The following is a 23,607-nucleotide window of genomic DNA, read 5'->3' as shown; positions in this document are numbered from 1 at the left end:
GAAAGACGTGTTCTTGTCTTACATAAGAATTGTGAATGATAAGCAGATTTTTTTTTTTTAAAGGGAATATAGGCGGAATAGAGCGACTCACATTGGCTCCATTGTTAGCTGACTTTTGCTGGTGTTTACTTACGAGTTAGAATGCATAAAAAAAGAAAGACGTGTTCTTGTCTTACATAAAGATTGTGCATGATAGGCACTTTTTTTTTTTTAGAGTGCAGTTTTCTTTTAAGTTTTGTAATGGCCACAGTTTGACTTTGAAACAGATTATTTCCATTGTAAAGGGGATTATAGCAAATTTAGAGTGGCATTGTTTTAAGAAATATCTTATGAACGTGCAGAGAAGCTTCCAGATGCAAACAATTAAAGACAGCAGTGAAGGATGTGACCTATTTAGTTTAGTTGAATCCAGGTGCTGACTTTTATTTGCACATTCAGTCTGCTTGTGTCCTTTTTTATTTTGTCCTGCAGCCTTATCTGTTTTTCTTTTTCTTTTTTTTTTACAGAGTGAGCCCTCCCCCTCAAGTATTCCACTCTCTCCCCCCCATCAGTGAGGGAGATGGGTGAGGTCGCAGTGTCTGGAATGAATCAAGAGGGGGGATGGGAGGGCCAGACACCCCCATCCGCTTCTTGCGGTCCAATCCTGGCCGAGGTGGGCTGCGCTAAGGCCGGCCTGAAAGCCTCTCTCAGTGCGTGGAGCGTGGCGGAGGGCGGGGCTCCTTGGCACCGTTTGACAGCTGCAAAAATAGAAAATGTATCGCTGGTGATGAGGGGAAGCATGCCGCTCCAAGCTTCAACACATCGTTTAGATTAAAAAAAAACTCTCCCTTTTTTTTACCAAAAAATAAATAAATAAAAATAGTGGATGTTGCCTTCCACCAGGAGCATGCACCGCGCTTTCTCCTTCCCGGTGACGGTGGAACGCAGCCGGACGAAAGAGCGCCTGGAGGCCAGTCTGGCCGGCCTGTGTGAGCTGGAGCTCCGCAAGCAGCGACAGGAAGGTCTGGTGCTCGGGGCGCTGGCTCTGGGGGACCCTCGGCCCAAACAGCAGCAGGAGCCCCCCGCCTCAGGAGGGGATGCGTCCTGGTTCAGCAGCTGGGGTCAAGAAAACCTGACACTAAGGCGCCAGCTGGTAACAACTTTGATTTATTTCTTCTTTCTTTTCTTCCTAAACACTTTTGCATGTGCTTTTCCTAAAATAAATAAATAAATAAATAAATAAAAAAGCTGCTTAATCCGCTTGGCTACTTTTTGCCTTTTGTGCAGAAGTGACCCTTTTCTGAAAAAAAAAAAAAAAAAAGTTACTCAAGTTGATTAATAGGCTCTCTGTTGGGTTTATGCCTGTGGGCGAGCAGATCAGGCATTGCAGCCGTTTGGAGAACCAGAGCGACCATTTAATGGCCCATTGTTCCCGCTCATCATGCACTTTTGTGCCTTTTTACTGCCTTACAGGCTCGCACTTATTGCAGCTTTCTCCACGTCATAAACACATCAGTGATTCCTTTATTAAGTGCTCTTCATGTCACGACAATATTGATTAGGTGTTGTTTTTTTTTAAGTAGAGGAGACACAAAAGTTTACAGCCGCAAAGCGAGGATTACGAGCAGGAACTTGAACGCACCACGCAGCATCACTTTTTACTGTACATACTGTAGCCTCGGAATTGTATATTTAATTGTTCGTTGCTCGTGTGTGACAAAGGGGATTGGAAATTGCAACAACAAAAATAAGTATTTAATATAAAAATAAATACGATACATTAAATAAACCGCCTCCCTCTGTCCTCCCCCCTCAAGCAGGAGGTCCTAACAATAGATGCATGTGGACCAGAATACTAATGATGCCTGGTGGCCTTGAACACGGCTCACTGGCCACAACATTAGGTACACATGTCTGCCAATATAGGCAAGATGTTTGGACTCTGCCCAAAAGGGAATCATTAGAACGTTCTCAGAGGACATATTGATATATACATCTCAACATCTCCATCTTTAATGTTTATATATTTTGTGTATGAATAATGTTCTCGTTAAAGAGTGTAGTTCACCTCCTTCACCACTAGTTGGAGCCACCGCTAGACTCCAATTCGTATTGAGTGCATCTTCGCGTAAACTTGATGCACTTATTATCCCCTTATAAATCCTTTATTGATTTTAAAGACAATGCTTTAATTGCAATGCAAGTGTAAAAAGAAGGTAACCACTATTGTTAGTATAGCGCAGTGCTTCTCAATTATTTTCTGTTACGGCCCCCGGCCTGTTTCTTCACTGCCATAATTATTGAAAAATTCTTTAAGTGGTTCTCAAGTGAAACACTCACTGAGAACCAATACGGATACAGAGCTAACATTTCAACATCAATGGCATTCATTGAAATTACAGAGGAAATTACCAATGCAATAGATAGTAAACAGTGTGTAGCAGCAGTATTTATGGATCTAATAGAAACATAAGACATCATTAATCATATCTTAATTCATACATTTGATCGATATGGAATCAGAGGACTGGTTTTGAGCTTGGTAAGAAGCTACTTAACCAACAGCAAGCAATATGTGTAGCGAGGTGAAAAAATGTCAACAGAACTAAACATATCTTGTGGCGTACCCCAGGGATTGATACTGGCACCAAATGTATTAAAATCTCTATAAAAACGACATTTGTAAAGTTACAATGGACTTAAAGTTAGTATGGTTTGCAGACAGCACAACTGCGCATTGTTCAGGAGAGAACACACAGAAACTAATACAAATAATAAGAGAAGAAATGAACAAATTAAAGAGATGGTTTGACAAAAACAGACTCTTTGAATCTCAGTAAAACTAAAATAATGCTATTTGGTGACGGTAGAAGACAAAGTCAAACACAAATAGACGGAGTAGACATTGAAAGGGAGAAAGAACTCCGATTTTGGGGTGAATTGATGATAAAATTACCTGGAAATCTCATATAAAAATATACAACATAAAGTGGCAAGAAATATTTATGTTATGAATAATGAAAAATATGTATTGCAATAAAAATAACTTATATACTGCTCGCTAGTGTTACCATATCTGAGTTACTGTGCAGAAATATGGAGCAATAATTACAAAAATACACTTCATTCACTAACGGTGTTACAAAAAAGATCAGTTAGCATAATACGTAATGTAGGTTATGGAGAACATACAAACACTTTTTTTATTTAATCTAAAATAATGATATGGTACATTTTCAAACAGCTAAAAGTATGTACAAAGCAAACTATAACCTATGAGCCAAGAATGTACTACAATTCTTCTCAACAAAAGAGGAGTAATAAAACCTTAGAGAAAAATCTAATTTAAAACATTTGTATGCACGTACAACACTTAAGACCTTTATCATATCAGTGTGTGTATGTAATATGACCCAGTTTAAGTGGCTACTCAACGTACAAATGTTTAGAAAGTACATCGCGAGTCAAACTGAGGATTGTTTTTTGTTGCACATCATGTATTGAAATCCATGTTTTTGAAGGACCTTTTAAGGCATATTTGTCCCAATTTCATGACATCACATGACGCATATAGGGTTCCAGTTCAGGTTCTATGGTTATCATCACAAGTTCCTTGTTGTCGGGTGGTGCTAAAGTGAAAAGCGAAGGCTGCTTGGGAGTCATACTGAGGTCTCATGGGAGCATGCATGAAATCCAGGTTTTTTAAGAACTTCAAAGGCGTGTTTTTTCCAGAATATTTGCAAAGAAAAAGCTAAAAGCACATGCAGGAGGTGATCATACGCTAGCATACCGGTTGATGTCAAACATGTTTTTTGTGCCAGACAGACTACTTTTGAGTGACTTTTCAGGTTCTATGGTTAGCGTCACACTTTCCTATTGATAGCGAAAGCAAAGGCTGTGTGTGCAATAGAAACGGAGGTATTGTGTCACATCATGCATGACAAGCCTTTGAAATCCAGGTTTTTGAAAGACTGTCAAGACATATTTTTTTCTGATTTCATGGCGCCAGGAACATCCAAGGAAATAGGCTGTTACGCACATGCTGCTTATTGGGTTTCATTTCAGGTTCTATGGTTATCATCACACTTTTCCTATTGCTGTGGCACAAAAGCTACATATTGACGTCATGCACGAGATTGGTTTGAAATCTTGGTTGTTGTAGGACTTTGGAGGAGTATTCTTACTGAAAATTGTCAATTTCATTAGACTTTGAAGGTTATATTGTGCACTAAACAAGGAAGTGCAGTCAATCTGAACTGCTCCTGTTCACAAGCAGTGTTTTCAAGGTCCACGAAGGAGGCAGACATGTCTTTTCTCCCAGGAGAGGCTCAGGGGCGTGTCCATATTTCCTGTTTTCATTTAGTGGCCGACATATGTGGATCGATGTCGATTAACTATGATGCCAACCCAAGCGTGCAAGTCATTGCACGAGCCAGGAAAGTCCCCGGAGGATCAAGTTGGCAGGCATCTAATTGAATTCACGCCGCCATTTGTCTTTAAATCCCCAATCACCCACCCAGCGTATACTGTATGTGTGTACTTGGTAGTGGGCCCCCCCAGGCTGGCGCTGACCTTTGCTGCTGTTCTCCAGTGTGAGGTGTTGACAGGGTGTGGATGGCAGACAGCAGCTGGTGACGCATGACGAGCTGACCTCCTTCTCAACTTCCACTCACTGTTATTGTAACGGAGTGTGTGTGAGACATACATACATGTCTAGGAGGAATGCTCAAAATCATTATGCATGTTTAATGATTAAACTAACTAATTGCAATAATAAAAACTAATTCTATGTATGGAGCGCCTTTCAAAAACTCAAAGTTGCGACAGGGTAGAAACGAACACAAGTGTAGAAAGCAGCAAATATAACAGTAAAAAAAAAAAACTTGCGCCTCTTAATTGTGATTGACACTTTAATTAAATATGTATTGTTGTATTATGTTATTCTTTTTTATAATAATAATTTCCATGCCAAATAAACCCTCGGCACTTAAAATGTACGTTGTAAAATAAAATTCAAACATAACATATTATTTTACATTCTCAAATTGATTTTTTCCATCGAAACGTTAAAAACGGGTGTTGTCCCTTCTTCCTACCTTTTTTTCAATTTTGTTTGTTAAAAGAAATTTCAAACATTGAGTGAAAGGTTTCTTAAAATTGGTGTAATTTAATTAAATAATTAATCTACATGTTCCAAATCAAGACTAAGCATTGTTAACTGAAGGCAAAAATTTAAATGTTGAATGTTAATCCAATTGCATAGGTGATTTTTTTAAATTAATTTTTATTATTACTTTTAATTTTGATACATTTTCTTTCCATACCTGTATAATTGCTGGGGGGGGGAATATATATATATATATATATATATATATATATATATATATATATATATATATATATATATATATATATATATATATATATATATATATATATATATATATATATATATCAGTGGCGTGCAGTCACTAGAGGCAGGGAGGCGGGGCCTCACCTGCCATCATGGAAAGAAAAAAAATGTAAAAAGACAACAAAAAAATTTAATTGTTATATGTCTCCAGTGATTATACTAAAGTTATTTTCCATTTAACTTCACCAGTTTTAGATTATTTTTATTTCTATTTTCACATTTGCCGTTCAAATACTGTGAAGAGACTGTGCGGTGATCAGCAGCCAGTTGAGGCACGTCACTGATTTGTGCCTCAACATGGAATGTGCACAATGACTCGGCTAACTGCTGAGCTGCTGTGCAGTGAGACTGTATTGCTATATGAACTATATCAGCTAACTAAACCGTAGTTTAGTTAGCTGAGGTATACAATGTACAGTGTATTTTGTCAACAACTGTATGTGTGTAACGTATTTCTTCAGCTGAGCATTCATAAAACTGCTGCCAAAGACGTACTGTCTGAGGCTCGCAGTAATCCGGCCTCCTGGTGGTAGAGGGCGGTAGTGATACCAGAGATCATTCCTTGCCGCAGAAGAAAAACAAAAAAAACAAAAAGTTAGCAATAATAAGTGCAGCGTTTTTTTATTTCCTCTCGCCTGAACTTTTATTAAAAACATGGAGGATTACATATGTAAAATAAAACAGTTTTCTAAACTGGACTTTCAATCGAAGCAGGAGGTAATAATTAGAGGTAGACCAACGCCGGAGCTAAAAGGTTTGCTTTTGACTTTGGGACAGACGACCCGTTCTTTTCAAACGGTGTGGTACACACGCAAAGGCTGGATGTCCAGCAAGAAAGGTAAGACCATAATAATGTTTTTTTTTTATTAAATGTGCTTTTTTGTGTGCTAGTTTGTATGTGTAAAGAATGCTGGTATGAGCTTTTAAACATAACCCGTTAACTGCTGCCAATCACATGGTGAATAAGATATTTTGATATTGCTGATTATGGCATACAGCTTAAGAAAACTCAAAAATCCTACCTCAAAAAATTAGAATATTTCCTCAGACCAAGTAAAAAAAAAAGATTTATAACAGCAAAACAAAATCAAACATTTGAAAATGTCAATTAATGCACTCAGTACTTGGTTGAGAATCCTTTTGCACAGATTACTGCATCAATGCGGCGTGGCATGGAGGCAATCAGCCTGTGGCATTGCTGAGGTGTTATGGATGCCCAGGATGCTTCAATAGCGGCCTTTAGCTCATTTGCATTATTGGGTCTGGTGTCTTTCAGCTTCTTCTTCACAATACCCCACAAATTCTCAATGGGGTTCAGGTCAGGGGAGTTGGCAGGCCAATCGAGGACAGTAATGCTATGATCAGTACACCAGTTACTGGTGGTTTTGGCACTGTGGGCAGGTGCCAGATCCTGCTGGAAAATGAAATCATCATCTCCATAGAGCTTTTCAACAGATGGAAGCATGTAGTGCTCTAAAATCTCTTGGTACACAACTTCATTGACTCTGGACTTGATGAAACACAGTGGACCAACACCAGCAGCTGACATGGCTCCCCAAACCATTGCTGACTGTGGGAACTTCACACTGGATTTCAAGCAACTTGGATTTTGCTCCTCTCCGGCCTTCCTCCAGACTCTAGCGCCTTGACTTCCAAATGAAATACAAAACTTGCTTTTGTCTGAAAACAGGACTCTGGACCACTCTGCAACTGTCCAGTGCTTCTTTTCCATAGCCCAAGTCAGACGCTTCTTCCGTTGTCTTGAGTTCAGGAGTGGCTTGACCATGGGAATACGGCTACATGCTTCCATCTGTTGAAAAGCTCTATGGAGATGATGATTTCATTTTCCAGCATGATCTGGCACCTGCCCACAGTGCCAAAACCACCAGTAACTGGTGTACTGACCATGGCATTACTGTCCTCGATTGGCCTGCCAACTCCCCTGACCTGAACCTCATAGAGAATTTGTGGGGTAGAAGAAGCTGAAAGACACCAGACCCAATAATGCAAATGAGCTAAAGGCCGCCATTGAAGCATCCTGGGCATCCATAACACCTCAGCAATGCCACAGGCTGATTGCCTCCATGCCACGCCGCAATATTAAAATAATAAAAGGCTTGCAATATTTCAGTTGATGTGTAATGAATCCAGAATGTATGACATTTTCATGTTTTTAGTTGCATTACAGAAAATAAAGGACTTCATCACAATATTCTAATTTTCTGAGACAGTCCTGTATATATATGTGTAAATATATGTGTGTATATTGTAGTGGATTGTCCGAAGCTTAAGCAGGCAACAAAAGTAGTTTAGTACAAAAAATGTATTTACCCATTATCAGAAGTGCAGGTTGAATTGAGTTGGTCGTGCAGACAAACCACAAGTTACTCCGGAGCAAACAAGACACACACAAGCCAAAATCACCCCCGAGTTCCGGTCTTCTGCCATTTTTTATATGTCTGTTGTGCGTCATCGTTCCTTATCGAGTGCGTCAAATGTCTTGTTTGCTTTTCCTATCTGTTCCATAACAACTCGAATCCTTTAGACGGTCAACACATTCTGTAGACAGGTTGGCACGACTTAATATTCACTTTTGTCCCACAACTGGTCCATTCAATGGCACAAAATACAAGAGTATTGAAAATGAGCGGACATTCTTAAAAGACAAGAAATATAGGTCAAAAGGTCAGAAATTCTACTACAGTATATATATATATATATATATATATATATATATATATATATATATATATATATATATATATATATATATATATATATATATACAGTATATGTTATATGTATATATATGTGTATGTGTATATGTATATATATATATATATATATATATATATATATATATATATATATATATATATATATATATATATATATATATATATATATATATATATATATATGTGTGTATATATGTGTGTATATATGTATATACAGTACAGGCCAAAAGTTTGGACACACCTTCTCATTTCAATGTGTTTTCTTTATTTTCATGACTATTTACATTGTAGATTGTCACCGCAGGCATCAAAGCTATGACACCTGTGAAATGAAAACCCTTTCAGGTGACTACCTCTTGAAGCTCATCGAGAGAATGCCATGAGTGTGCTAAACTGTAATCAGAGCAAAGGGTGGCTATTTTGAAGAAACAAGAATATAAAACATGTTTTCAGTTATTTCACCTTTTTTTTTAAAGTACATAACTCCACATGTGAACATTCATAGTTTTGATGTGTTCAGCGACAATCTACAATGTAAATAGTCATGAAAATAAAGAAAACCCATTGAATGAGAAGGCGTGTCCAAACTTTTGGCCTGTACCGTATATATACATGTATATGCATATATGTATATATATATACATATATATATATATATATATATATATATATATATATATATATATATATATATATATACTGTATATATATATATATATACTGTATATATATATACATGTATACACATGAATATATCTATATGTACAGAGTGTGGAGTTCAGCTCATGTGTCCTTGCAGTAAATCCATGCATACTAAATCAACATTAACCTCTCTGAAAAATTCAGCGAGTCAGCAATATGGACAACACACACACACAAATCCACACACAAACTCACGTACAAATGTGGAGCTGTGTCAGCTGTCAGTCAGCCGAGGGCAGCCTGGCGCATGTCGCACTCCAGTGACTCCTTTCACGCAGCCTTTGGCAGCCTCTTGCCACCCTGTTGCCTTTTTATTCAGCACCTAGCACCCAGTCACAGCATGCTAATGAGCGCCATTCACTATGCCCGTATGTAAACACGAGTGTGTTGGCACATGCGCCCCGCTGGCGATCCTCATTACTCCTAAGAATGATGTAAAAAAGAGTCAAGTGTTTCAAGTTGGATACTTTAATAAGGGGCGCCTTGAAGTGCATGTACAGAGACATGAGCTCATATATAGAGTATATTTCTAATGCTTATGTTACACAATTGGTGGTCTTGATTTTCTTTTGAGGTTCAGTGCTTTGAGTAACGATGGATTGTGGGTTCTGTATTTATTGTATTATTTTTTCTAAATTGAGTAAGGCATAGCAGCATATCATGCATTGTCTGGAAGATAGATGCTTTTTCTCCACAACAGTGGAATCCAAGCAGCATATGCAGAGCCTTTAATCACGGTGCATTTTGGGTTCTGTATATTATTGTTCCTTCTTTGTAAGTTTCGTGAGACAAAGCAGCATATCATGCATCATCTTGGATAACAATGCATTGTGGGTCCCGCATATTTGTTAAAGTTAAAGTACCAATGATTGTCTCACACACACGAGCTGTGGCGAAATTATTCTCTGCATTTGACCCATCACCCTTGATCACCCCCTGGGAGGTGAGGTGAGCAGTGAGCAGCAGCGGTGGCCGCGCCCGAGAATCATTTTTGGTGATTTAACCCCCAATTCCAACCCTTGATGGTGAGTGTCAAGCAGGGAGGTAATGGGTCCCATTTTTATAGTCTTTGGTATGACTCGGCCGGGTTAGAACTTTTTGTGTTTCTTTCTAAATGTAGTAAGTCATAGTCAGGAAAACATATGCAAGTTTTTTTCCATGAAAGTGAGATCCAAGAAGTATATCATGCACTTCCTTATTTCTAAAAGTAGTAAAGCAAAGCAGTATGTCATGCAGTGTCTTGAATAATGATGCATTGTGGGTTCTGAATATTAATTTGGCATCTTTATAAATCAATAAGGCACAGCAACATCACTGTCTCTTGTTTATACCCTATGCTCTGTGTGAATGTGTTTTTAATATGTGATGAATCCGTGTCAAAAACATATTTCTGTTTTTCACTGTAGAAACAGACCATAAAGCTATATGGTATTCTATTATATTCATATTATACATTGTCTCGAAGTATTTTCCCGCGACAGTGAAATCCAAGCAGTCTACCATGCTATTTTTTCTTCTTTTGTAAAAGTAGTTAGGCAAAGCAGCATGTCAAGCAGTGTCTTCAATAACAATGCAGTCGTTTTTCAACTTTCTAAATTTAGCAAGTAGTTAGGCAAGCAGCATAACATGCATTGTCTGGAAGAAATAGTTTTTTCCCAGTGAGATCCAAGCAGCATAAAGAAATAGTTTTTTCCCAGTGAGATCCAAGCAGCATATCATGTAGTAGCATAACAATACATTGTGGGTCCTCTATATTTTTTCTCTCCTTCTTTCTGTTTACACTGCAAAAAGTCAGTGTTCAAAAACAAGAGAAAAAATATATAAAAATGAGGGGTATTTTATTTGAACTAAGCAAAATTATCGGCCAATAGAACAAGAAAATTTGGCTTGTAAAAACTTTCTAAAACAAGTAAAATTAGCTAACCTCAAAGAACCCCAAAATACCTTAAAATAAGTATATTCTCACTAATAACAACTGTACTATATGAGTACGTATTTTCTATTGTTTCATTGAAAATAAAACAGCAAAAATCCATTTGGCTGTCATCTGTTTTAATATGAGACACAATTGTGTCAAAGTCATGATTTTTTTTTTACATGCTTGAAATAAGAAATTATTACTTTAAAAAGTAGTTTTATACTTGTGAGTGTTAATGACACAGCTTTGCATCAGTTCATATTCTAGTTTCAAGCATGTTTTACTCAATATAGGTAATAAAATCTCAGCAACAAGCTGTAATATCTTACTGAGATAATTTAGGACCAAAACCCTTAAAACAAGTAAAACACTAACATAAAATCTGCTTAGTGAGAATAATTATCTTATCAGACAGAAAATAAGCAAATATCACCCTTATTTGAGATGTTTAATCTTACTTAGATTTCAGTTTTTGCAATGTGGTAAGCCAAAGCAGCATACATACAGTGTCTTGAATAACAATGCATTTTGGGTCTTCTATATTTTTTATCCTTCTTTCTAGGTTTAGTAACGCATGGCAGCAGGCAGCATATCGTGCATTGTCTGAAAAAAGATACTATTTTCGAACCCAAATCCAAGCAGCATGGATGCAATGTATTACTCTTCCTCGCTTGTTTCCACAACATGAAGCCAACCAGCCTTTCATCCCCTCCTTCTGTAGTTAAATCATGTTATCCATGCATCACGCTGACATTGGTCTGCAGATTTGTGCAAATGTTCAGTCCAAGGTTTTCTTTTTCTTTCTATCTTAGTTGCAAGCAACAGATTTTTCCTTTTCAATATGTGTAGCAGCTGTCTTTATTCACTGTCTTGAATAAAGACGCTACTTTCTGTGACAGAAACGTTAAAGTACTGCATACCTCATCTTCTTTACTTGTGCTGTTATTTGTCACAACGTTTCACTTCAGGTCAAAATCAACTGTAATTTTGAAAAACAGCGCCGCTTTCCAGGCTGTCGGAAATTCCATTAATTAAAAAAATATATATATAGATTTTGAATCGACTTCTTTAGACGGCAAAGTGGTTGAGAGTGAGTCAACAGCGCCTCTGCTGGTCAAAGACGCTCCATTTTTACTTCAAGATTAACACTACTGAACCATGAACCCCACTAGGGTTGTATGGTATACCGGTACTAGTATAGTACCGCGATACTAATGAATCATATTCGGTACTATACCGCCTCTAAAAAGTACCGGTACCCGTCACCCTTTTTTTTAACGGGCATGACGGCGCGTCGTAACGTCGTTACATTGCTGATTTTACGAGCAGAGGAGCATGTTCGTCAGCACACAATCAGACAAGGTGTGTAGACAGAAAAGGGAGAACGGACGCATTTTAGCTTAAAAACTAAAGATAAAGGTGAAGCTATAACACTGAAACGCCCTCAGGAAGAGGTGCTTTAAGACATGGCTAGCTAGCTAGCGGCTAACGTCCAGCCGCAGTATGCCGTGTTTTAGCTACTTCTAAATCACTAATCCTTGTCTCCATGGCGACAAATAAAGTATGTTTCTTACAAGTATCATCCCTGCAGGACGAGGAATAGCTAAACATGCTTCACTACACACCGTAGCTCACCGGCGTCACAATGTAAACAAACGCCATGAGTGGATCTACACCTGACATCCACTGTAATGATATCAAGTACAAGAGCGTATGTAGTCGATACTACTATGATTACGTCAATATTTTTTTAACATCACAAAATCTTTTTTCCTTTTTTAAAAATGTATTGTCCAGGGTGTAACCCGCCTTCCGCCCGTGTGCAGCTGAGATAGGCTCCAGCACCCCCCGCAACCCCCAAAGGGACAAGCGGTGGAAAATGGATGGGATGGATGGATTATGTTTATAAACTCAGGAAATACGTCCCTGGACTTTGAATATGACCAATGTATGATCCTGTAACTGCTTGGTATCGGATTGATACCCAATTATATGGTATCATCCAAAACTAATGTAAAGTATCAAACAACAGAAGAATAAGTGATTATTACTTTTGAACAGAAGTGTAGATAGAACATGTTAAAAGAGAAAGTAAGCAGATATTAACAGTAAATGAACAAGTAGATTAATAATTCATTTTCTACCACTTGTCCTTCATAATGTTGACAAAATAATAGAATGAGAAATGACACAATATGTTACTGCATATGTCAGCAGACTAATGAGGTGCTTTTGTTTGCTTACTTACAACTAAAAGATAAGTTGTCTAGTATGTTGACTATTTTATTTAAGGACTAAATTGCAATAAGAAACATATGTTTAAAGGCCTACTGAAAGCCACTACTACCGACCACGCAGTCTGATAGTTTATATATCAATGATTAAATCTTAACATTGCAACACATGCCAATACGGCCGGGTTAACTTATAAAGTGACATTTAAAACTTCCCGGGAAATATCCGGCTGAAACATCGCGGTATGATGACGTATGCGCGTGACGAAGTCCGAGTAACGGAAGTTATGGTACCCCGTAGAATCCTATACAAAAAGCTCTGTTTTCATTTCATAATTCCACAGTATTCTGGACATCTTTTGCAATTTTTTAATGAACAATGAAGGCTGCAAAGAAGACAGTTGTAGGTGGGATCGGTGTATTAGCAGCGGACTACAGCAACACAACCAGGAGGACTTTGTTGGAGCGCTAGCCGCGCTGGCCGCCGACCTCACCTTGACTTCCTACGTCTCCGGGCCGCCAAACGCATTGGGTGAAGTCCTTCGTCCTTCTGCCGATCGCTGGAACGCAGGTGATGAGCAAATGAGGGCTGGCTGGCGTAGGTGGAGAGCTAATGTTTTTAGCATAGCTCTGTGCAGTCCGGTTGCTAAGTTAGCTTCAATGGCGTCGTTAGCACAGCATTGTTAACCTTCGCCAGCCTGGAAAGCATTAACCGTGTATTTACATGTCCACGGTTTAATAGTATTGTTGATTTTCTATCTATCCTTCCAGTCAGGGGTTTATTTCTTTTGTTTCTATATGCAGTTAAAGCAAGATGCTATCACGTTAGCTCGTAGCTAAAGCATTTCGCCGATGTATTGTCGTGGAGATAAAAGGCACTGAATGTCCATTTCGCGTTCTCGACTCTCATTTTCAAGAGGATATAGTATCCGAGGTGGTTTAAAATACAAATCTGTGATCTACAATAGAAAAAGGAGAGTGTGGAATCCAATGAGCCAGCTTGTACCTAAGTTACGGTCAGAGCGAAAAAAGATACGTCCATCGCTGCCTCTCAAGTCATTCACTGTAACGTTCCTCATCTACGAATCTTTCATCCTCGCTCAAATTAATGGGGTAATCATCACTTTCTCGGTCCGAATCTCTCTCGCTCCATTGTAAACAACGGGGAATTGTGAGGAATCCTAGCTCCTGTGACGTCACGCTACTTCCGGTACAGGCAAGGCTTTTTTTTTATCAGCGAGCAAAAGTTGCGAACTTCATCGTCGATTTTCTCTACTAAATCCTTTCAGCAAAAATATGGCAATATCGCGAAATGATCAAGTATGACACATAGAATGTATCTGCTATTCCTGTTTAAATTTAAAAAAATAATTTCAGTAGGCCTTTAATGTACCGTAAGATTTTTTTGGTACCGGTACCAACAATATTGTTATTGGGACAACCCTAAACCCCACACACTCGACCCAAATCCTGGTGTACTTTTTTGGAGTCAGTGGTCGAAAAATGTCTCGGCTGTCTCGAACGCAGCACAATATGATGTATGATGTATGATTGCACGGTGGAAGTTAAAGTGTTGGTGACAATGAGGCACTTTGCTGTGTGGTAACTTCAGGCAAGAGAATGCATTATGTCACTGACAGTCCTCACATGGATACAACGGTGTGTGTGTGTGTGTGTGTGTGTGTGTGTGTGTGCGTGTGTGTGTGTGCATGTGTGTGTGCATGCGTGTGTGTGTGTGTGTGTGTGTGGCCTCCCACAGTCCTCTGTGATTTAATTATAGAGGCTCCAGCACTGTGGCTGCCTTATTGGTCCGTTCCATGGATGTTTATGTCCTGGTGATGAACCACTGACTGCTTTATGATCTCAACCAGCCAGCATTTTTTCCATCTTCTTCACACTGAAACGGCAGGAGCATCTCTCCTCCTGGATCCTATTGGTCCCCGTTTTTCTATACAGCTGCTTTATGGCGAGGTGAGGCTGGCTAAGCGCTGTCCTCCGTGTGCCCCCATCCCCCCGGCAGGGCTGAGGATGCAGTAAAAGGGTAATGAAAGTGCACAGTGTGGTGAGAGCATTAATAATAGACAATCATGTCCCAGCGGCCCGCTGAAAGCTCCTTGCACCACAACCACGCCATCGAATGTTCGGCGTGCACCTTTTCTCTTACTTGTATTCAAGCAATCAATTGTGTGGAACTGCATTATTGATTCATTGATTTCCATCGGCGTTAATAGCAAAAAAGCGCCCCGCTCGAGGTCCCTGCGGCGCACAAGAACATATTGACGGAGCGATGCTGAGGCGCTCTTTGTTGCCAGACAATGAGCGCCCTTGTTGAGACAATAGGAATGGCGGTGTTTGTGGGGGGTGACAAGGTTATTGGGGAAGCATAGGTTAGCGTGGGTCAATTGACCCTCCTCATGAGCATCTATAGTTGGACAAAAGGAGTCAGCGTTTTGTATTTTCCCCTTTTTCCCGTTGTAAACATGATTAAAGGCCTACTGAAATTATTTTTTTTTATTTAAACGGGAATAACAGATCCATTCTATGTGTCATGCTTGATCATTTCGCGATATTGCCATATTTTTGCTGAAAGGATTTAGTAGAGAAAATTGACGATAAAGTTCGCAACTTTTGCTCGCTGATAAAAAAAGCCTTGCCTGTACCGGAAGTATCGTGACGTCACAGGAGCTAGTATTCCTCACAATTCCCCATTGTTTACAATGGAGCGAGAGAGATTCGGACCGAGAAAGTGACGATTACCCCATTAATTTGAGCGAGGATGAAAAATTCGTAGATGAGGAACGTTACAGTGAAGGACTTGAGAGGCAGTGATGGACGTATCTTTTTTCGCTCTGACCGTAACTTAGGTACAAGCTGGCTCATTGGATTCCACGCTCTCCTTTTTCTATTGTAGATCACAGATTTGTATTTTAAACCACCTCGGATACTATATCCTCTTGAAAATGAGAGTCGAGCACGCGAAATGGACATTTAAAGTGACTTTTATCTCCAAGACAATACATCGGTGACACACTTAGCTACTGAGCTAACGTGCTAGCATCGTTCTCAAATGAAGATAGAAACAAAATAAATAAACCCCTGACTGGAAGGATAGACAGAAGAGCAAAAATACTATTAAACCATGTACATGTAACTACACGGTTAAAAATTCTCAGCCTGGTAAGGCTTAACAATGCTGTTGCTAACGACACTAAGGCTAATTTAGCAACTTAGCAACCGGAACTCACAGAACTATGTACTCTCTCCTTTTTCTATTGTGTATCACGGATTTGTATTTTAAACCACCTCGGATACTATATCCTCTTGAAAATGAGAGTCGAGCACGCGAAATGGACATTTAAAGTGACTTTTATCTCCAAGACAATACATCGGTGACACACTTAGCTACTGAGCTAACGTGCTAGCATCGTTCTCAAATGAAGATAGAAACAAAATAAATAAACCCCTGACTGGAAGGATAGACAGAAGAGCAAAAATACTATTAAACCATGTACATGTAACTACACGGTTAAAAATTCTCAGCCTGGTAAGGCTTAACAATGCTGTTGCTAACGACACTAAGGCTAATTTAGCAATTTAGCAGCCGGAACTCACAGAACTATGATAAAAACATTAGCGCTCCACCTACGCCAGCCAGCCCTCATCTTCCCATCAACAGCCGTGCTCACCTGCGTTCCAGCGATCAACGGCGCGACCAAGGACTTCATCCGTGGGTTTGGCGGCAAGCATCAGCTAGGCGTCTGCTATCAGGGTAAGTAGTCCTTGTGGTGTTGCTGTAAGTATTGTACTTAGCCGCTAAGACACCGATCGATCCCACCTACAACGTTCTTCTTTGCAGCCTCCATTGTTCATTAAACAAATTGCAAAAGATTCACCTGCAAAACAGTGTCACCCATTGAAATTAAGTTAATCGGGTTTGGCCCAACCAAAAAAGCCCAATTTCAACTTGTAACATGCCTTCTGGAAAGGAAAAATAAAATAATAAATATTCAATAAAAACAATACAATGGAATCTAGTAGAAACAACTACAGTAGTTTTATGTAGTAGTGTAACAATAATGCACCGCTTTTACTTTGAATAGTGGACTTCTACGTTATCTTCTTCCAGCTGTTTCTCCGTCAAACACACCATCAGCAGCTTTTCCATATTTTTATGTATAAATGTGTACCATTTAGATATTGTTTAAACCGAACCATGCGGAGCGGCATGGCTTGGTTGCTAGAGCGGCCGTGTCAGCAACTTGAGGGGTTCCAGGTTCGATTTCCGCTTCCACCATCCTAGTCACAGCTGTTGTGTCCTCTGGCAAGACGTTTTACCCGCCTGCTCCCAGTGCCACCCACACTGGTTTAAATGTAACTCAGATAATGGGTTTCACTATGTAAAGCGCTTTATAAATATAATTCACACACTTCAGATTGTACCTTTCTTGGCTGAGGTTAGCGAGCCATTTTGCTTCGGTATGGTGCAGACTAGCAGTGCTTTGCCCGGTCCTATTTTTTGATGATTTATTTCTTTAATTCAATGAATATCATCCACTTCTTATTCTCAGAACTATCCCTTCACACTCACTTTCTTCCTTCCCGTGTTTGGAAAAAACTAGTTTATTTCTCGCCATAAGGTAAAGCTAATGAGTAAGACCAGATGTTTTGGTGGAATCTTTCGGGGTTCACTGTGATGCCGCTTGTAACCTGAAATTTGCTTGCAGCCTGCAGCATAACAATTACCTCATATCCATAAAAACTTGTAAGCTGTCCAACATAATGGATGCTACATATCATGTACAAGAAAGTAACAGTAAAAAGTGGAGGACACAAACGTTAGCAACACTAGCATAGCTATGTGAGCTACAGCGCTAACGCTAAGTTTCCTGAGGTAAACAGAGGGGTTGAGTTAAGTATGCATGTCTGACTGCTGGCAGAGCTCCAGGCTTTATTTTAGGATGTGTAGCGAAGCCTGCTTTGGAGGAAAGGTGCTCATAGACCGCACGCAACTGTTCTAAAACTCATTTTTGCATACTATTGTTATTATAGCAGTATAATTGTGGTTGAATTGTTTGGTGTACTACATCACACAGAGAGCGGTTTCTTATATTTTGTCCAACTGAAGTAGTAAATATGGCCATCAAGACATTAGAGACATCCAACCGCGATGACAAACATCAGTAGTATTTGGCAGATCTTAGATTGTGCCGGTGTCCCTAATTAAGAGGCTCGCTGGTGAAAACAATGCTGCAGTTGTCTGGCAAGCTCTTGCTGGGTCATGTGGGGAAAAGTAAAAAAAAAAAAAAAATCAGCTTGTCTCATAGCACTGCTTCTGTTGACTAGTCTTCTTGTACTGAATCGTCCATGTCAGCCGTTACAAATCTAATAGCAACATGCCTCAGCCGTTACAAATCTAATAGTAACATGCCTCTCTTTTTGAGTCCATCATGGTTCGATGACGATTGAATGGTACCAAATTGTGTTACTTTTGTGTGTGTTAATAAATGTTAATTACTTAATAATAAAACTCAATTGTTAATGGAACATTTTAAAATGATAAAATAATGTTATAGTACATTCCTGAGTCTCATTTGCAAGTATATGGTATGCAGCTGCAATTCCAAGACGTTAGATGGCAGTAGTGTATAGGCTAGCTGAGAAGTAGTCTTGCTATTAGGTTGAATGGGCCAGTCTAGTTTTATGTTGAGGCCCACAAAGTGTTTATACTGTAAGTATTGTATTTCTTACACACCAGCTGTTCAATTGTAACGTGAGTCTTAGTTGTAGTTTTGACTACCAAATTAGGAGGCGTTGAACTCGCCATGTAAAATCGCTCATGTAAATTAGTAGCACGTTTATGGCAAATACAATGTAAATTAGCATCAAGCTAGCGCAAGCGGAGCTTTATTTTATATTCGAGTGTTTTCTATCTGGCATGCTATGGAGGTTAATTTGTGTTGTTATTAAGAAAGCGTTATTTGGACACTGAATTTATGGAACTGAACTTTTGTGTTACTTTTTTTTAACTCATTTTCTTTACATCAAAGTATGCTTTGATTTGACTTTTTTAAAACAGGGAATTACAATTCAGTGTAAAATAAATTCAGTGTATGAAAAATACAGTGTATAAAATTTTTTTGGTGTAAATCTTAACTTACTTGAAGTGAGTCATGAGTTCTGAAGCAATGACTATATCTGCACTGAATTTTTTTTACCTTCAATCTTTATACACTGAATTTTTATACAATGTTTTTTTACACTGATTTTTTCAAACAACTAATTTTAAATGACTATATTTTAACAAACTGAATTTTTAAACTCACACATTTTGCTCACAATTTTTGATTCAATGAAAGTGTCAGCATAATTGAGAACAGGAAGTGAATACAAGTGTTAGCAAGAGCTCCGAAATTGAAAAGAGATAGGATTAAATAAGCTCTGCTTCCTCCTACTTATTTAAAAAAATAGAGAAGCTGGAAATTGTGATTTGGCATGTTTGAAATAACCTTAAACCATAAAATTGTGGTGAAAAAAATTTAGTTAACAAAATTCAAACCCAAAAAATTCAGTGACATCAATTCAGTGTCAAAAAAAGCTTAAGCAAATTAACCTCCATAGCATACTTGCTTTGTTGGCATGGAAAATTGTGACATTACCGACAGGCAGTTTGGCTGAGTCCGCTAGAAGTGCTGCTTGAGTACTTGTTTCCTCGCCAAGTGCTTACTCTGCTTTTGCTTTGATGTCACAAGCAACAAATGTATCAAAAATATGGCATAGTGAATGTGTTTCCCTTCAATTAAACCAATGCTCCCCAGTGCCAGTAGCACTCATGCAGCCCCAGACCATGATGCTATCACCACCAAGACACAATTATCTTACTACTCTCTTTCCAGCTATTTAGACGACAATGGTTGCATGTTGAGCCATTTTCAGTGAATAGTAAATCTATACTGCGTTATAAGATGTACACAGACTACTCTAAATAGATTCTGATGTATTGTCCCCTTGAAAAGATATAACATGTAATTTATAATGCACGTTTTGGGACGATGACTCACATGGGTTTAGCATCTCTGTGCTTTAACTTTATTTCATGCATTCTTGTTTCCTTGTCGCCGTCTGCTTTTATTCTCCAAACAGAGGAGACGTGCAATGCAAATGACTAACATGCTTGTTTTTGTTTGTTTGTGTGTTTGTTTCAGAGCGCGCTTCAGACTTCCCCGTGGGGCCTCATGCAGACGCTGGAGCAACAGGTGGGAGAGCTGCGCATCGACACGGAGCACCATGGCGGCCATAACGGCGCTCAAGGAGACACAGGTGAGAGTCGACCGAATTCAGGTATCTTCCGAATCGGTCATGGGAGAAGTTTCCCATCGCATTTTTTGAGCCTATAAATGAGCTCCTGGGACCAAACTCAGTCTGCACAATCCAATGAGCTGTATCAACAAACGTCAAGGATAATCTTGTGCACTCTGTTTAGTAGAAAACCTCAAAAAATTATAATGATAAACCTAATGCTAATGTAATAATATGCATGCTGTTGAATAAATACCTCTCAGAAAGTGTTGTGTACCTAATAAAGTGCCCACTGATTGATTTTGTCCATTTTTAAGGATCACAAAATACAGAATATTTTAACCCTACTATGCTAACAATAGCTAATTTAATGGCAAAAATAAGTCTGGGTTTTTTCCTACACATAGAGAGAGCGGACTAACACCCCAACATAGGCCCCAGAAAATCATTTTGTTATGGAGGAGGGGAGAGCCCAAACATTTTATGTTCCCTGACAGGAGGCCTCACTGTCCCAGCCCTCTTCTATACCGCACTTTAGGTATTTTGTGGCCTACCGGCTTGCATGAAATAAGCGTCTCTTCTCTCACACAAGCTGTGCTCTCTCTGCAGGTTTCTGTGAGTCCAGTGAAGGTCAGTCGCCTAAAGGGAGATCTTGTTCCGCCGAGACCGCCGAGATGGTCCCTTCCTGCGCTTACACCAACGACAGGCCAAAGTCTCTGGGTAAAGAAAATAAACACACATGTTCTCTTTTTCACCGTTTCCTGTTTAACGTGGAGCCGTCGACACGGTGTCATTTTAAGCCTTGTGTCAATAAATAATGACCCTGCTTCCTGGCTTGATCATGTTACTAAAGCATGCTTTGCTACATAGTACAATTGTTGGGATTTGTTTATTTTAATTCGTTTTTGGGGGCTCCGGAGCCCCTAAAGGGACATGGGAATTTTTTTTTTTTTTTAGACATGTATCTCGTGGCCACGAGATACATGTCTAAAAAAAAAAAATTGCACACGCGCATCTGACTAGAATACCCTTATGTGCATTACATATATCAACATCAACTACCTACTGTACTGTTTACTTGTTGAAATACCCTTTTTAGAGCAAATATCTACCCATATAATTTATATGTGTATATATAATATATAAATATATATATATATATATATATATATATATATATATATATATATATATATATATATATACACAGTATATACACGCACACACACACATATACATGTATACTGTATAGGAAGAAACACACATACATATATACAGTATACATATATACACACAAACACTAAATTTGACATACAAAATAACTACTATTTTTAAGAACAAGTTACAGTAATATATAATATATATATACACTACTGTTCAAAAGTTTGGGGTCACCCAAACAATTTTGTAGAATAGCCTTCATTTCTAAGAACAAGAATAGACTGTCGAGTTTCAGATGAAAGTTCTCTTTTTCTGGCCATTTTGAGCGTTTAATTGACCCCACAAATGTGATGCTCCAGAAACCCAATCTGCTCAAAGGAAGGTCAGTTTTGTAGCTTCTGTAACGAGCTAAACTGTTTTCAGATGTGTGAACATGATTGCACAAGGGTTTTCTAATCATCAATTAGCCTTCTGAGCCAATGAGCAAACACATTGTACCATTAGAACACTGGAGTGATAGTTGCTGGAAATGGGCCTCTATACACCTATGTAGATATTGCACCAAAAACTAGACATTTGCAGCTAGAATAGTCATTTCCCACATTAGCAATGTATAGAGTGTATTTCTTTAAAGTTAAGACTAGTTTAAAGTTATCTTCATTGAAAAGTACAGTGCTTTTCCTTCAAAAATAAGGACATTTCAATGTGACCCCAAACTTTTAAACGGTAGAGTATATATATACATGCTTATACATAATATATATATATATATATATATATATATATATATATATATATATATATATATATATATATATATATATATATATATATATATATATATATATATATATATATATATATATATATATATATATGTATGTGTATATATATATATATGTATGTGTATATATATATATATGTATGTATATATATATATATATATATATATGTATATATATATATATATATATATATATATGTATATATATATATATATATATATATATATATATATATATGTATATATATATATATATATATGTATGTATATATATATATATATATGTATATATATATATATATATATATATATGTATGTATATATATGTGTGTGTATATATATATATATATATATATATATATATATATATATATATATATATATATATATATATATATATATATATATATATAGATACACATACATACATATATATACATATATATATATATATGTATATATATATATATATATATATATATATATATATATATATATATATATATATATATATATATATATATATGTATATATATATATTATATATACACATATAAATTATATGGGTAGATATTTGTTCTAAAAAGGGTATTTCAACAAGTAAACAGTACAGTAGGTACTTGATGTTGATATATGTAATGCACATAAGGGTATTCTAGTCAGATGCGCGTGTGTAAATATGCGATGTGTAAATATCAAAATATTACGTACGTCGAATCACTTTTTGTCAGGCAATATTACATTTAATGACAATTTTACATAAATGAATACATCCAAACACGTTGTACATATTTATTATTTGCAGGAAGAAATAACAGTTACAATTGTGTGTGTATCTTCCAAGCAAGAAAGAAGTTTGATCACATCAACATGGGACTAACTGACACACTCCGCTTCGCTGCAGGTCCGCAAGCCACGCCCACCCCCCACAGCCACAGAAGAGGAAAACTGTCCTTTCCCGGGCATGATAAAGTCTTAAATAATGTCAAACACGTAGCGTTACAATAACCAGGAAGATAAAGTGTTTGTCTCACACCTACTAATCAAGCATTCACATTTTGCCACAACACACATGGGGGAAAGTCCTAATTGGAAATACAGCCATATTAACTCCTAAACTGCCATTTTAACACACACCAAACCATCAGCACGCATCCAATGCTTTCTCATGGCCACGAGAAAGTTTCTCGTGGCCACGAGAAAGTATCTCGTGGCCACGAGATACATGTCTAAAAAAAAAAAATTCCCATGTCCCTTTAGGGGCTCCGTATGGCTGTGACCACAAACACATTTGATTTTTATAGATATATAACAATTTAAGTAAAATATTGTTATTTCCCTTTTTTCTTTTTTTGCCTTGAGGGAGGTCTGCGATTGTTCAT

At 37.9% G+C, this 23,607-nt stretch overlaps 1 protein-coding gene across 2 annotated transcripts in view; it reads left to right on the top strand.

The window, feature by feature from the left end:
• LOC133658438 (dapper homolog 3) overlaps positions 1–23,607 on the top strand; it is a 36,999-nt gene that overhangs the window by 6,663 nt on the left and 6,729 nt on the right. Inside the window, exons 2-5 of one of the 2 annotated variants that reach the window (XM_062060489.1) lie at positions 507–652; positions 883–1,132; positions 20,187–20,301; positions 20,890–21,000. In XM_062060489.1, coding sequence (XP_061916473.1) covers positions 887–1,132; positions 20,187–20,301; positions 20,890–21,000 — 472 coding nt within the window. In that variant the 5' untranslated portion in view covers positions 507–652; positions 883–886. Of the gene's footprint in view, positions 1–506; positions 1,133–20,186; positions 20,302–20,889; positions 21,001–23,607 lie in introns of both variants that reach the window. The other variant, XM_062060488.1, reaches the window with a different exon arrangement.

Source organism: Entelurus aequoreus, linkage group LG10 (assembly GCF_033978785.1).
Source record: "Entelurus aequoreus isolate RoL-2023_Sb linkage group LG10, RoL_Eaeq_v1.1, whole genome shotgun sequence".
Lineage (NCBI taxonomy): Eukaryota > Metazoa > Chordata > Actinopteri > Syngnathiformes > Syngnathidae > Entelurus > Entelurus aequoreus.
This window is presented reverse-complemented; position numbering and strand designations above follow the sequence as displayed.